This window comes from Syngnathus typhle, linkage group LG8, assembly GCF_033458585.1.
Source record: "Syngnathus typhle isolate RoL2023-S1 ecotype Sweden linkage group LG8, RoL_Styp_1.0, whole genome shotgun sequence".
Taxonomy (NCBI): Eukaryota; Metazoa; Chordata; class Actinopteri; order Syngnathiformes; family Syngnathidae; genus Syngnathus; species Syngnathus typhle.
Window position 1 is genome coordinate 5,564,674 of NC_083745.1, and position 15,685 is coordinate 5,580,358.

Genomic DNA, 15,685 nt, shown 5'->3' on the forward strand with positions numbered 1-15,685 from the left:
ATGACTTGGAAAAAAAATATTTTCATTGCATCTCAGTGATCAACTCAAAATAAATGTAAAACTATCCACAAGTATCTTAATATGACTAGTTTGTTTTGGATGTTTTTAGTGTTTTCTGTACTAATGGGCAAATGCTATTAAATGTATCATCGAGCTGCAGAAACATATTTCGTGGCATTCAATTCTGTATCCAAGCTAACCATTATTACGTTTTTAAATGTCTGCTTGGACTACAAAGTTCATTTCATCTTATTTATTTTAGGATGTGCATGATGTAGCTTAAAGGGTTTGTAGAATTTGTTTCATTTCCATTTTCATAACCAAAAAGCAGCTATTGCAGAAATGCGTACATATCAATTTCTTTCAAATACATTTCAGAAACAATTTTCAGCTTAGCCCCCGAAAGATTTTTAGTCTCCGTGACGCAGCATCAAGTGCACAGCTTTTCCTCTAGTCATTTTATACTCATTGGGGAGGCTCTTGTCTGCATCAGTTTTGCATAACTAAAGAAATTGCGCCATCTAGTGGATAATAGATGGAACTTCTGTGTTGATTGTGGCTACTACAGTCGATTCGATAAAGCAGCCCAAATGGAACTTCCACATCTGTCTTTGCTATGTGCACTTGATCTTAAAGCATGACACGTAACATAAATGTTGATTTGATCAAAAAAAAAATCAATCAAAGTTATTGTGATTTGTAGAAGTTGGCTGACAATTTTGATTTAGGATAGGCAGCAATTGAGATTTTTATGATGCAGGAATCCAAATTTCCTTGTACTTCCTCAGCTCCAAGGAAGAATTATAAACAGCCCCAAAGAAGTGGTTGGCAACAAAAGATTTCCCAGCTTTAGTCACGAGTTCTTGCAACTGCTCTCCTTTTTCAATGCTTGTTTCCCAGCTTGGCACTCCTCCAAATGATCTGAACAAGATATAATGAAGGAAACACGTCAATCTATATTACCCTGTAAAGAAAGCATAACTTTGCTTCTTACCTGACGTAAACATAACCCATCGGTCTTGTTTGTATCCACACATTTGTGTCACTGGTTATAGCTATTTCTGTGTTATTTGGAACAAACCAGGACATGTTTGCATACAGCTTATCTGCAGCTTTAATGGCTGAGATGAGAACAGGGTAGCCGTCAGGGATGGGATGACCTGTATGAATGCAACACTGTATTATTAGAGGGAGATAATTACACAGCAACCAGCAAAAGACAAAATACATTTGACTGAGAGGCAATGATTTTAAAATAGAGACCTGATCATATGTGAGTATTTGGCATTTGTTTATTATGTAATTCTCACAAAATCTAAATGCGTTGAAATTAATCAAATAAAATAACGTCATTTTATGGCTATTTATAATATTTGAAGAACAATTCAATCCCTCATAGTCATCATACCTTTTGCCTTTTGTCTGTCGCAAAAACCTTGCAATCTGTAATGTGCAGCCATCACATCAGACAATTGTTGGCTTTTTACTTGAGTGGTAATCCAACGTGTTTCAACATACAGACGTGTTTCAAAATCCTGTCGACAAATTCATAAAACATTTTACGTCCAACCATACCACGTTAAATTCAGTTTTCTTAAGAACAAAAATATCCTTTGAGAGTGGTTAAATATCAACAACTTACCTCGTTTGGCGTAACAACAGAGAAGTATTCAGGGCATATTTTTTTCGCTCCGCAAATACCTTCATTGCACAGTGCTTTGCACAGCAAAATAAAAATAAGTGCTAACAATGGAAAAAGAAACTGTGCCATCCTCTGTGAAGCCATCACAACTGAATGACCAAAGTTGTGCAGTACTGCTACATACATGGTGAGTAGGTGTGGCAAACCCAATGCAAAAATGTCATGAATTGAACTGCATCTTCTGCATGCCTGCATACTTATTATGTATTGGAATTAGTAAACAACATTTAAAAAATGTTTTACATAAAAAATAAACACAAAGACAGTCACGGCTCGCCCTTTTTCTTTTGATATTAATCACAACCTGCTTGGAACTAATGGGGGTTGCAGAGAACATGTTATTGTAAAGTACATTTTTGACTCCACGTCCACTTATCAACAATATTTAACCATATTTAAAATCTCATAGTATATGCCATTGGATGAAAATAGACATTTTTTAAATGTCAGTGCAAAACTGGAGCTTCAACAAAACATTTGAACAAGCCAAGTGACAAACTAATACAAAAAGTTGAAATAGTCCTGGAATTTGTCTTATTTCATGCTACGATGACTGCGTGAACCAGTCGGAGCAGATCGACTCGTCTTTTATCATGTCCCGCATCTAAAAACCTTTTGGAACTCCTGCCACCTGGTTTTGGAGTGAATCACTGAAACTTCATTACTAAATTACACTGAAGTTGCTTAATTATTTTAATATATATATATTTTTTTACACGAAGTCAAATAACATCATTAATGGAGACTCTCCAATATGACCAGCAATTTGGCCATTATTTTTTTATAATGCTGCTTAATAGTTTCCTGCACAATATACAATGCCAGTGGAATGCATTCTAACACAGCTGTCGTAAAATGTAGATGTGGAAAAAGTTATTTTAGTGCACCCTAACTTGTTCTACTCGTGCGCTAAATTGTTTTAATGCGCGCACCTCGAATTTAATTTCGGTATAAACGCTCCACGGTTGGGATTAATTGACATTGGTTGTACTGTTACCTAAATACCAGAAGGTGGCGCGCAAGAGGAGACAGCCAATCCCAGGAACGCAGGCAGACTTTCCAGCATGAACACACCGGTTCATCCTCGCTCTCTTTGCACCTGCAGCCTCCCCGCGGGTGCTCGCTCTCCTTCTCTGCGCAACGGAGCAGCGGTTGGTGGGTGCATGGCGGCCTTCAGCACCCTGGACAGAGACAAGGTGTCAGGCAGACGGCGCTATGCTGATACTATCAGAAGAGCACGGTGTGATTGACGGAGCAACCTAAATGACAGCTGTTCAGATAAATAAAGAAGGGCAGGCTGGTAAGAGTGTAGCCTTTTCCCCTGGAATTCTTTGGACAATACTTTTGGGTCCTCATTGGAGTTGTAAAGGATGGAAAAAAGCACAGCGCACAAAACGCAGACGTCCAAAAGGGCAGACGGTCACGCGGACGACATCGCCAAGGTACCCGACGAGGAGCTGCTCCTGTGGGGCAAAGACGAGCTGGTGAGATGGTTGCGGAAGACCGAGGCTGAGAGGAGAGGCGTCATCGTGGAACACGGGAACCTGATGCGGGAAGTGAACAGAAGGCTCCAGCAACACCTTAATGAGATACGGAGTTTGAAGGTGAGATGGGATGGGGGTGAGTAAGCTTAAAAACAATACTTTAAAGGGCCCAAGTACATACATTTCAAGTAAAATAATGACAGTTGATTGTGGAGGGACAGAGGCTATACTTTGGAATATGTTATTTGCCAGGTAAGCCCCCACTCCTCCCCCCATGGACTACTATTTTCCATGTACACACACTATATCTACCCGGAAGGAAATTATGAAGTATATACAGTATGTTTTCAGAAATATATTCCTAACCTGTCTGATATTAATAAATAGATTATGATTCCAGGGCCGTCACTATGTCTAATGGATGGGTGGTAAGGGGGCTAAGCCCCCATGAGATGCAAAGCCTCAGTCATGTTGAATATCTTTCACTAGCGCAGAGATGTCAACATACAATCGAATTGTTAACAACAGTGTATACTAAACAAATAGTGCATGTTGTCATCTGAGCAAAGGATTTCCTTTGTTGCCAGTAATGATTGACAGCTGCTTGTGACCTGTGACCTCAGACTATGCTTTTGGTGACAGCACGTGCCGATCAGGCAGTGTCTGGTGACTGCCGTTCTCGAAGTGTGGCCACTCATCCTGTCCAACACACAGAACGAATTTATGACAGCACGTGTCTATTAATCTGGTTACCCTGACATGTGCATGTCATCCCTCACTGGTTCTGATCTCTGTGTGTGAGCTTCCCTCTCTTGTATCTGTGTCTCAAAACCAGGATGTGAACCAGAAATTGCAGGAAGATAATCAAGAGCTTCGAGACTTGTGCTGCTTTCTGGACGATGACCGTCAGAAAGGGAAACGAGTGACACGAGAGTGGCAGCGCCTGGGTCGCTACAGCAGCGGTCTGATGAGAAAGGAAGTGGCCATCTACCTGCAGAAGCTGAAGGAGTTGGAGCAGCGGCAGAATGACGTGATGCGAGATAATTTGGAGCTGAAGGAGGTGTGCCTCATGCTAGAGGAGGAGAGGGCTGCTGCTGTCGGACAAGAGGGGTCCGGTTGCAGGACGTCCATTGACAGTCAGAGCAGCCTTTCACAGCTGGGGGGCGGGCTACCTGCATCGGGTCTACTACGTGATGTTGGTGATGGAAGCAGCACTTCCAGTACAGGAAGCACAGACAACCCCGATAACTTCCAGCATAAACCCTCACCATCGGGTCCCAGTGCTAGCCCCAGATCCCTGGAACCCCCTGACAGACTGGGGGTCATGTGCGATTCCACAGGCAGGAGGCATAGCTCCACTCCAGATTACCACACATTTCCCCAGCCGTGCCGCCCACGAGGGGGATCCCTCACCAACCTGGACCCTCAAGACTTTGGAGGACGCATCCCGGAAAAGCACAGGTCCCCCAAAAGGCAACCATGCGACTCCCACCGCAAGGCATGTAGCTCTGACCTACTTGCCCAGAAGCAGTTATTAATTTTAGGGCACGTATTACCAGGGTGCGAAAAGGGCATGGCCAAGTCCAGTCCAGAGTTGAGTCAAAGACACCGCTCAGATAGCACTATGGGGGCAAGCTGTGGGAGTCCTGAGGCAAAAAAAGCAATACTTGGAACACCTGAGCATCTAAGAAAAGGTAAAGTGATCGTGGGCAGTCCAGAATCTATACGACACCATCATCACTATAAAACTAGTCCTGGGCTGGAATACAGCAAGGGAGGGAATAGCGGAGGCTCCCCGAAACGAGACATGGTTCACAGGAGGGCTGCTGGAGAGGAGATGTCCCCCCAACACCAGAGTCTGTACAACGGTAGGCACAGGGTAATATTCATTTGTATTCAAATTCATATTGTATTTTTGAACTGTCCCTTATTTCCTGGTGCTGTGGGGGCAATCGACAGGCAGAGACTACTACATTTTTGATCAATATAAATTTAGGGACAATCTATTTGTTTCTCTGCTTCACACAACCTGCAAATGCAGCTTGAATGCTGCCACTTCAAATTTTTATTTGAATTTTATTTATGTATTAATTTGATTAGGGCCCAGTAGAAAATAGACCCTCGTAAAAATTTAGATGTTCTTGAGGTTTCTTCTATAGCCTGAGTTTATCCTTGCATCCGTTGCCTAGAGCTTACTTGTGATGTTCAATTGGGTTCTATTGATGAAGGAGGAATGCGGTTCTGGACCTGCTCCATGTGTAAAGTACTTTGAGACAACTTCTGTGTTGTGATTTGGCGCTATATCAATAAGAGGAAATGGGAATTTTATTTGGTCTCATCAATTCAGTGGCACGGGCCAGGGCTCCATGACTGAGGTGCAGTTTCTCATTTACTTTTCTGTCAGACTGTTCTGGTTGCCAGATCACAGCTTCTCTTTTTAAAGCTGACTTAAAAGCTTCACACACAACTTGTGATCCACTTTGGTCTAGCGGCCACACTACTTAATTCATTTTCTTGTACCGCTCCATGAACTTTCTTGTATTTGTAGTTTCTTGTGAGACTTTCTCACAAGTTATGTTTTCCTAGGGTTGTATGGGCATACTCCCCCCTCCTCTTTTGGTCACTTCCTCATCTTGAGTCCACTGGCGTAACATATTTCAGGGGGCATTTAAGTACAGTATTTTACGGCACACCGGACTATAAGGCGCACTGTCGGCTTTTTGAGAAAATTCTAGGTTTTTAAGTGCGCCTTATAGTCCGGAAAATACGGTAATTCACTGCCAACCCAGTTAATATCTTTGACATTTATAATGGCACTGAATGAGTTAAACATGCTTGGAGTATTTTGTTTCAATCTCTTGGAAAACACGGCCTATACCATTACATCATTGCGCTTCTAAAAATCCAGAACATGAATAAGAGGATTTGTAGCGCTTACCTTTCCCAATTTGTCAGATGATTTAGGAAATGAAAAAGGGCCTTTTTGTTGTCATCCATCTGCTTAATGGCACCAGGCTGGATTCTCTAAATTGAGCTACTGTACACTATCTGCTTTTCTTTAACAGGAGATGTGTTTCATTTAACATTCACACATTGCAAAGATGTGTGAGGTGTTTGGCATCTGTGAGGAGAATGTGTGGGGTGGTAAATTTAGCATTAGGAAATGTCTTTATTTTGGACTATAATAGCCGTGTGTTGTACATTGCACATAAAGTCAGTTTCTTGTTTTAAACGGTGAGCTCAGACTCATTACACTTTGTCCTCCATACAGTAATCTAATCACCAACAGCACCTTATGCAGAAGGCACAGACACGAGCAGACGTGACCATCGCAAGTTTAGCATTGTTAGCACTTTTGAAACAATGGATGATTTCCATAATTATGAGGTCATTGCAGAAGACCAGCATACACAAGGCCATGCAGTATGATTTTCATAAATCTACCCTTGCTCTACTTTTCTTCTTGGAGAAACATTCTAAATTGGGAGACGTTGCACGTAAATTGCAAAGGACTGTTCAAGAAACTTCAAGAAAGGAGACTCAGGAAAGATTGACCAAATAGCAGAACAAGCAGGCAGAGAAATAGGAAGATGACAGCATCTTTATTTTTCATTAGAGACGATACATGAAGAGTGAAGGCCAGGGAGAAAGACGAGAGGTGCACAAATGGACAAAATGTTGTCGCTGAAATTGCTGGAGTGCGTTCAGGTCTCACATTTTGCAGTAGCAGGCAGCCTTAGTTATAGTCCAGTGTTGTCAGCAGCAGCAGCAGCAGCAGTCAGCTTGCAAGTACATTCAACATCACCTCCATAATAAATCTTGTTACGAATTATGTTTGGGAAGCAAATAAAGAAGAATAAAAATATGTTGTTTAAGGAGCTTTGGGAACACATGTTCAGTTCATTCATTATGAATTGACACACGCACGCACACACACACATGGTTCTAGGAGAAGTGTGTCATTTCCCAACCACTACTGGAGTGCCCTTGAGCAAGGGCAAGCCCAAATGCTGGTGGCAGATGTTTGTGTGCATATTCATATGCTCCTTAGTGTGCAGCATGATCACTTTACATAAAATATCAGTTGGGAAAACAACCATTCACAATCAGATTCACACCTATGGAGAGAATCAATTGTTCACTTCAACCTAACAACAAATGTATTTCCTATCTGGGAGGAACAGGGCATGCAAATTTATTAGTGAATTAGAAAACCTCGTTTTTGAGATGTAATCCATTTCTAAAACAAAAAGTTTTGTTTTACATTGTTTCTCGTTCGTTCATCATCTCATTTGGGTAGAATTTATGTACTTGACACCAGCTTTAATTAGGACACCCATAATCAAAATACAGTGCTCATGTGACTTGCAAGTGAGGCATCTTTTTTTTTTTTTTTTGTTAACCACTGAGCCAAGTTTGGGAATAATTTGCAGTAGTTAGTCATCATTGACCTGAGGGCTTGCTGGATAATAAAATGGTAGATTACAGTGAGATGAGAGGTATATAAAAATAAAGGTAAAACTCATATGAATATCAACATGCAGTCCATTATTACATTGCCCATGAGGTTACCATATGTCCCAGTTGGACTGGCCGTTTGTGCAAACTTGTTACATTCGGCTTTGTCAGCGAGGATTTTGTTCGTCATATAATTCTGTGTGTGCGTGAGCGTTGGTGTGTATAATCAGATGTCCTGTGTTAAGTAGTGCCCTGCTAACTAGGCCAACAGCTGCCTCCCTGGTCATTTATCTCCACTCAGCTTTGATGCCCTTTTTTGTCCTTCTATTTCAACAAAGGGACACCTTGCAAAAGAAATATGTTAATACACCAAGACCATTATAAATCAACATTCTCTCTGTTCTCTTCCAGTAAATAAAAAATGCAGGATGCTAAAAAAAAAACAAGCACACAATCTGTACACTTGCAAACACGCTCTCTTCTTTCATCCATCCACCCTTGTCCATCATTCTCGCTGACATGCACAGTGAGTGAAGTGAACCAGAGGACACAGCTGTGAATCGGCCCAGAGGCTTGTCTTTCAGTGTGTGTGTGTGTGTGTGAAGCTCTCTTTCTGATAGCCTGGGCCACTGGGATGCTGCTAGAGGTGCAAGCAGGTCACAGTGTGAATGAGGCCATATTGAGTTTAGGAGGAGCAGAGGAGGGATGTTTGAAGCTGCAAGTTCATATAAATTTTGTTGTTTCTCTCACACACACACAAGGCGAGGAACACTGAGCTGACAAAATGCACAAAGGTGGCCCGTGATGCCCACGAAGCTCATCACATGGTGGAGTTGAACAGACAGTCTAAAAATAGCTTCCGTTTTCCGTCACATTCTGAAATTAGGAATCGAAAACCTTTTGAAGTCTTATTCTCTGAGATTGCCACGTGAAATTTAGCATTGGAAAGGAAGGTGTTGGATTTCCAAATACATTAAAAACTGGCATAATTAACATAACCAGTGATTTTTTTTTAACATTTGTATGTACCCTTCTAGAAAGACAAATAGTAATTTAATAATACAGTATGTTATCAAATTATTGAATACTGTATGATAAAGCAGTCAGTGAGTGTTTTGTTGCTAGATGGAAAAACCTGACAACACAGCTGCAATTGTTTCTAATGAATAACATCCGAAATAGTTTTAAAAATAAGATGTTTACAGATAGACACATAGACTGACACATCTATGAGCCTGTCTGTCACCAAAGGAAAAGACAGGAAAGGAAGACCGGGAGGGGAAATTATTGCTGCCTGTCCAACTGTGACAGGAATCAAGAAGGATCGACAGGAAAAAAAAAAAAGTGTTTCATCTCAACAACTGGAGCTCCATATTTCACTCTGTGTTTGTGGCAAGGTTGAATTTGCAGCCATTTTTTCTTTCAATACTTAGTCTAATGATTGACATTTAGGAGACTACTTCTGCAGTCTGTAATTGGCTCGTGAAGTATAGTGTCACCAATACTGTTATTGATCATTTCCAATTTTTTTTTCTTCCCCCTAAACAGTTCTGATATCTGCTGGCTGCTGCACCAACTCCTGCAGGAGTGTAAAGCTTTGGGACAGGTGAGCCTCTTGCTTATTGTTTTTGTTTCAAACAATATTAGCAATTAGTCTATAATTGGATTTTAATTCCATTTACATTCCAATTGCATTTACACAGCATTCTGATACTAATATAAAATGTCAAGCTTTGTAATTTTAAGGCCACTAAAATGTATTTATGCCACTGCCTACTTTGAACCATCATGTGTTCATTCGAGGTCACCCTGTGATTTTAATGCACTGACCGCCGATGAGTGATGGTAGGAGGTTAATATTTAATGGTGAAGCATCTCCTAATGGCCGAATAAACCAGGCTCTAGCTTTACCTCGGGAATAAGAATCTTGGCATTCTGTTGACCATACACACAGGAAAAGCTCATGACCCACACATTACATGCATACATATATGCAGTAATTGCAGTGTTTCCCTTGTGTCTTCCAGCTTTGATGGCTCCTGACCATATCAGATGCTGCTTGACAACACACTCCAGAGAGAGAGAAAGATAAAGTTATCATGCACATGTACGGATGGAAAGACACAGATCAATGCACAACTGAATGGTCACAAAGTTCCGAATCAATCGGTGGAGGTTGAAAGGACTGTTGCCCTACTGGCTGCTGCTGTGCATTTCTTTTCTGTTTCTTCACTTTGTTTTGTATATTGTGACACATCAACGTTTGATTTGCCAAATTAAGGAAACAGCAATGAAAATGCTCATTGTAAAACAGTCCTGCATCTGTGTGAAGAAAAAACAACAACAGAGAGCTGGCTAGGGGAGCGCAGTGCCGTACAAATGATAAAATAAACTGCTTCCACTGTGAATTCTGCTGATACAGCCCGTATTAAAGCAGAGTGTTACAAAATCGGTATAATCCATTGTTAGGGCTCACAAAGCTGACTCGTACTATGCTGGCCTCGACTCAATGCCCCGTTCAGAATTGTTCCTGTGATTGAATGATTAAAAGAGGTTTCGGCAACACAGATTTAAGTATTATAGATGCATGAATGGGATATATCAGTTTGAGGCGGTTTTACAAACTTAAAGGAGTCACTGGCGCCAAGCTGGACAAACATGACCTTACTAAATGCTCGTTGGAGAAATCCAAAATAGAACAGTCTTGAATTTAAATATGTTTTCTATATGATGGATTTACATTAATTCCAAGATTCTGCTTGGCTTGATATATATAGGTCAGATATGCCGCCTCACATCCAAAGTCAGATGGAAGTCCAGTGAGGATAAACGAGAGAGAAATTGTTTGGCTCTACACAAAAGAGTTCAACTTTATTCATAGCACGCCAGTTATCACCACTAAAATTTTTTTGAAACTGCTGTAAATAACATGTTCAAAAATTATGCACCGTGCATGTCATGGATCCACAACAAAATCAAAAGAGTTTTTTGTTGGATTCTTCCTCACTCCTTAATAACATTTAGCATATCCCAAAATGATCAATCCATCAAATCTGTGATCATTTTCATTTACGCAGTATTTCAAAATGCTTGTTTTGCGCAAAGCGGCACAACTTAAATTTGGATGTAAATTGAATCCTTTATTGGCTGCAGAAATTAGATAAATAGATTGTTTGCAATTAACTATTCTTGATCATTTGGGGATGAACATCAATATTTTACTAAAATATGTAATGTACCATAAAAGAAATACATAAGAAATATATCTTCATTTTTAACCACAAAGTGGTAGCACAAAAGTGTACATCCAGAAACATATTTTTAGTTTATGCAGAAGATGCATTCATAAGTGTTTAGAAAAACCTTTCTGATAAAAAAAAAAATAATCTTACAAAAACAAACATTGGTGGAATATTTTAAAAGGTAATGGTGCTATATTAGTCACAAGGACAATGTCACTGTATTGAAGATGACCATCTGGCTAAATTCAGTTGTTTTGCTGATGCAACAGAGCTGGAAATATGAATGATGCGATTTAAGTTGCGCAAGGAGAGGAACAAACTCCACTCAGCAAAAGTGCCAAAATTGTTCAAGAGCAGTGTGAGATGGAATCAAACCCTCTTATATAAAAACTGAACTACACAAAAAGAACCTTGTAACAAAAAGTATTTGCTGTATTGTATGAGGTTTGTGAAAGAAACCTCATGTTCTGCAAAAGATTTTCTTCTGCTGGTGGTTTATTTCAATGCCTGACAACAAATAAGCAAGTCACGACACGTTGTATGAATATGTCCATTTTGTATAACCGCTTAACCTTGTGTGATTTTCAATGATGAATAAAATGAAGACAAATATGATATGCTAGTCATAATATTATCATAATAAAATAACAATACTGTAAATCTGTGTAATTTTATAAATATATATCATAAATTATTATTTTTGACTCCTCACAATATGATATTGCTATTATATCCAAAATTGTATGTAGAAACCAATAAAGTGACTTTAGATAAAACATTTTTTTATCTGTTTAGTGTGTTTGTATTAATCAATTTCACTGTATTCTTCAGAGAATATTTGATGTAGCTCTTTTTTTTTTATGTAATATATCACAATTGTTCTTGTTACCATAATGGAACAGTTAATGAGATGGAAAAAAGTACAGGCAAAATGCCAGTCAACTATGTTACTACAGGAACAAGCAAGATGAAGCCTCCAAAATACTGGAAGAGAGTCATGTTGGCCTGCAGCTGCTGTGTGGGTGGAATATATTTTTTATTTTTTTACATATCCACAGCCTTATGACCAGAGGATGTTATGCTCCACATGACTGTTTTGCATGAACGGATGCAATCTTTGTAACTACCATTAGAAACTTACAAAGGTAAACCTCTGCCAAAACATTGTGGTACATAATTCAATATAAAGAACTAATACGAGCAACTTTGATCACAATCTTACATGGATTAAAAATGTAATAATTAGAAAGCATCATTCAAAGATGTCCAGCCCAAATCGCAGTGGGAGCGGACCAATAAAATTTGTTTTATATTAGAAAAAAATGTCTGCTATAAAACATCTTGGGAAATTGAGCTGGCAAATAGCCCAATGCAATGAAAAAAAAAGGATATGTAAAGAGAAATGATTCATGCATCTGTACAGCAAAAAGGTTGAATTTGGCTCTAGAGCTATCAAACAAAATCATACCACAAATATTTATTAGCTGGAAAGACGCCTCAAATTTGAATACGGACCAACCAGTGCATACCAATGCATCAACCTTTTCATCTGCTACACACACACATGCATATTTTTGTTCAATAACTGTCATGTTTTCAGTAAAACACCCAAGTTTGAATTCATATGAGGCTGAGGTATTTTTAAATGTCACTTTTCACAGATCAATGCAAGTTATGTGGTGTGTGTGTGTGTGTGTGTGTGGGGACAACAGAAATAGCATAAATGCATAAACGCTGAGACTTTCAGTCACTGCACCAAGATGTCAAGATGAAGATGTATAACCCTGGTGACACATTCCTGTATATGGCAGCACTTCTATTCATTGATCCATCCATTTTCAACACAGCTCATCCTGTTCAGGGACATGGGGAGAAGGAGGAACCCCCCCCCCCAGCTGACTCCAAGCAAAAACCAAAATGCATCCTGAACCGTTTGCCGCTCAGTCGCCATTCACACCATCACTGAGAGGAAACGGAAACCACCAAAATCAGGTGAATGTACCACGACAAGAGGAAAATTCACATACTTTGCAAAAATAACCTAAAAAAAAGACATTTAGAAATTGAAATATTACCAATCAACATTTCAAAAATAGTCTTATGAACCTTTACAGCCAAAAAATTCAAATGGAATGATAGACTCCACTTTTTTATCAGTAGCGAACAACAACAGCTAATCAACCAAATAGCCAACACATAAACAAATGTTCCAAGTGGCGTATAAGTGAAGAAAGCCCCTCGGAACATGTGCTCGGTTTATTTAGCACCGACGCAGACGAGATCACATTGTTCTTGTCTCATTGCCACTATTGACAAAAACAAAAGCCATTTGATTGCAATCCCTGTTCATTTGCATTGGACATGTGGAAATGAGATTCCAAGGTGATGGATGGGCCTGAGCTCCCAGCTATTTAAAGTGGCTGATTGAAGACGTGTAGCTTCACATTCCCACCATTCCACTATCACTATTGCAATGGAATTGGCTTGGAAAGGGAATTGCCATTCCAGCCATGTAATGCTGAAGCCCAGTTACAACATTTGCTGCCAACTTATTTAAGGGCAGCACCGTGTCACTTTGTTTTGATTCATAGTTAAACGATTCTGAATTTGAAATGTGTGACCCTAAAGCGGACAAGCTGTATAGAATAACTTCAATGCATGGAAATAAATGGGGGGAAAAAAAAGCTTCTAATATTCACAGAGGGTTAAAAAGTCAATTGCAAATGTCATTTCATGCTACAGATTAGAAGAGGAAATTTCGTAGTGAGAAGAATTAGGGAGAGTGAGGACATGAGTCAGCACTTTCTCCTCTCATTAGAAGTCATGGTGTGTATGCATTGCAGTGATTTTTTTTTTTCCGGAAACTTTTCCACTCACCTTGGCCAAGTTGATTCTCCAGACACAGAATTATGTACCCAAGGAAGCTCTGGACTTTTCTTAGTCACAGCACAAATCTTTTGGAATCTAATTAATGTAAAGTGAATTGAGTCTATAGAAAGGAGGCACTCCACAGACAGTTGGGCTTTCGCGTAGAAACAAAGGCACTGATACTAAATACTGCCTTGGTAGTAAGATGAAAATGTTGATATTTTTTAAATTCTGAATAACTTAAGTGTCAACACCAAGTCATGACAATACTACATTCATAAATACATTTTGCTGATTGACTTACCAACATAACTCTAATGTCACATATCAAGACCACTAGTGTTTTTTTGTTTTTTTTTCCTAGCACAACATGCTTGATTAGGTGAGAAAATATTGGCTGTACTGTACAGTGGAAATTGATTTCCACCTTGTGAGTCTGTTGCTGTCAAACAATATTATCTAAGACAGTAGATGGCATATGGATCAAATTGAAATGATTTTTGCCAAGGTCATATTACATTGATAAATTACCATCTGGGTCATGCATTCCCAATAGTTTGTTCACAGTAATGTCTGCTTCAGACGTGTGTGATGTCCTAATGTAGCAATATGAGTAGGAGTGCTCCGAAATGAATTTATAACAAAACATTAGAAGGTTGAATAATTGGTAAGAATTTGATACAATTTCCAGTGCTGAGATTTGAAGTTTTGCTGCTTTGTTGATGTTAATTTACAAGTTATATATATTTACTGATTTATATACTTATATTTATTTATTTAAAGAATAAAGATACAGGAAATAATCATGTACCAGTATATGAAATTGAGTTTCGTGTCAACAGACTAGACTGCACATTTATTGCCTCTGCTTTGACTCTCAGGGGATTCCACCTATGCATATTCTCCGGCTAAAGTTCACCTGAAGGCTTGGTGCATCAGTTTTCCAGCTAAAGATTGCCATGGCAACCTCATCCACCTTCCCTTCCTTAGACGTAAGAGGATTTTCATTTTGTGACAATATTTTCTGGAAAACACATTTTTCTTTAGCAAACTATATAGTGATCCAGTTTTTTTGTAACGCAGGCAAACTAAAACAGTTTGATGAATTACATAATAATCACATTTTCTCGTGACAAGAAAAAACAGTCTCATAAGTATATATTTAAACAAAAAAAAAAAGCATGTCCAAGACTGTGCCGATCTTTGCATTTTTGCGATAAAGTTCTTTTGGTTTATGGTGCAGAAGCACATGAATCCTGAGGCATAAATATGAAATTAGATCTATACAGCCAGCATGACCTTTTGTCTGCTCAGTTTTACTTGCACACTGTCTGCCAGAATCTGCAGCGGCAGTTGCAGCTACTGCAGTACACCGTTTTGCTGCAAGACCAAAACGTAGCAAACGTGCATTTGAACGATTTGCTTCCACATAATCTAATTCCTGGTATCTTTCTAAAATAATTTCTGCAAAGTGATTTTGTACAGACGCTTGTTCTTTTGGTAATCTGGTGGATTACAGCAAGGGCAGTTATTTGGCAGTGACTCAGAACGTAACATAGCAACAAGCAGTTTCAAGTGGGTGACCATTTGAAAAGTCCTGATGCCTCCGTTGTTTCACAATTGGAGGAAAATATACATCTTTTTTTTCAAATATAAAAATAAATTCTGACCAAGGAAATGGACCTTCCAATGCACACATATAAGCACTGCTTTCAATAAGCAAACACATCATGCACGACTTAACCTATTTCTAAACCAGAAATGGAACTTGTGTCACGGGTCAAGAAAGGGCGACCATGTGCAGCATGGACTTTATCGAATTGGGGGAAAGGGCAAAGCTGGACAATAGGGACCAACACGAACAGCATACAGGATGGTAACGTGGGGCAACAGACAAGGTAGCATAACGGCTAGCAACATGGAAAGACAAC

At 39.4% G+C, this 15,685-nt stretch overlaps 3 protein-coding genes across 3 annotated transcripts in view; 1 reads left to right on the forward strand and 2 right to left on the reverse strand.

Annotated features, from left to right (window-relative positions):
- Positions 1-15,685, reverse strand: part of LOC133158736 (mucin-12-like) — a 102,201-nt gene that overhangs the window by 52,514 nt on the left and 34,002 nt on the right. The gene's annotated exons all lie outside the window — the stretch shown is intronic.
- LOC133157899 (uncharacterized) lies at positions 239-1,806 on the reverse strand. Its single transcript, XM_061284541.1, has 4 exons — positions 1,643-1,806; positions 1,409-1,535; positions 995-1,160; positions 239-921 (listed from the first exon to the last, which is right to left on the reverse strand). The coding sequence occupies exons 1-4, from the start codon at positions 1,784-1,786 to the stop codon at positions 750-752; spliced, it is 609 nt and encodes a 202-aa protein (XP_061140525.1). The 5' UTR covers positions 1,787-1,806; the 3' UTR covers positions 239-749.
- LOC133158407 (coiled-coil domain-containing protein 85A-like) lies at positions 2,991-9,687 on the forward strand. The gene is made up of 5 exons (XM_061285631.1): positions 2,991-3,306; positions 4,022-4,688; positions 4,746-5,054; positions 9,193-9,250; positions 9,672-9,687. The coding sequence occupies exons 1-5, from the start codon at positions 3,073-3,075 to the stop codon at positions 9,685-9,687; spliced, it is 1,284 nt and encodes a 427-aa protein (XP_061141615.1). The 5' UTR covers positions 2,991-3,072.

Excerpts from the sequence above, each read along its gene's own strand:
- LOC133157899 (XM_061284541.1), bottom strand. The coding sequence starts at position 1,786 with ATGGCTTCACAGAGGATGGCACAGTTTCTTTTTCCATTGTTAGCACTT. Across the intron at positions 1,161-1,408 it reads CGACAGACAAAAGGCAAAAG|GTCATCCCATCCCTGACGGC; the intron begins GTATGATGACTA and ends GCATTCATACAG. Across the intron at positions 922-994 it reads ATGGGTTATGTTTACGTCAG|ATCATTTGGAGGAGTGCCAA; the intron begins GTAAGAAGCAAA and ends TATCTTGTTCAG.
- LOC133158407 (XM_061285631.1), top strand. The coding sequence starts at position 3,073 with ATGGAAAAAAGCACAGCGCACAAAACGCAGACGTCCAAAAGGGCAGAC. Across the intron at positions 3,307-4,021 it reads ATGAGATACGGAGTTTGAAG|GATGTGAACCAGAAATTGCA; the intron begins GTGAGATGGGAT and ends TCTCAAAACCAG. Across the intron at positions 4,689-4,745 it reads CGACTCCCACCGCAAGGCAT|GGTGCGAAAAGGGCATGGCC; the intron begins GTAGCTCTGACC and ends ACGTATTACCAG.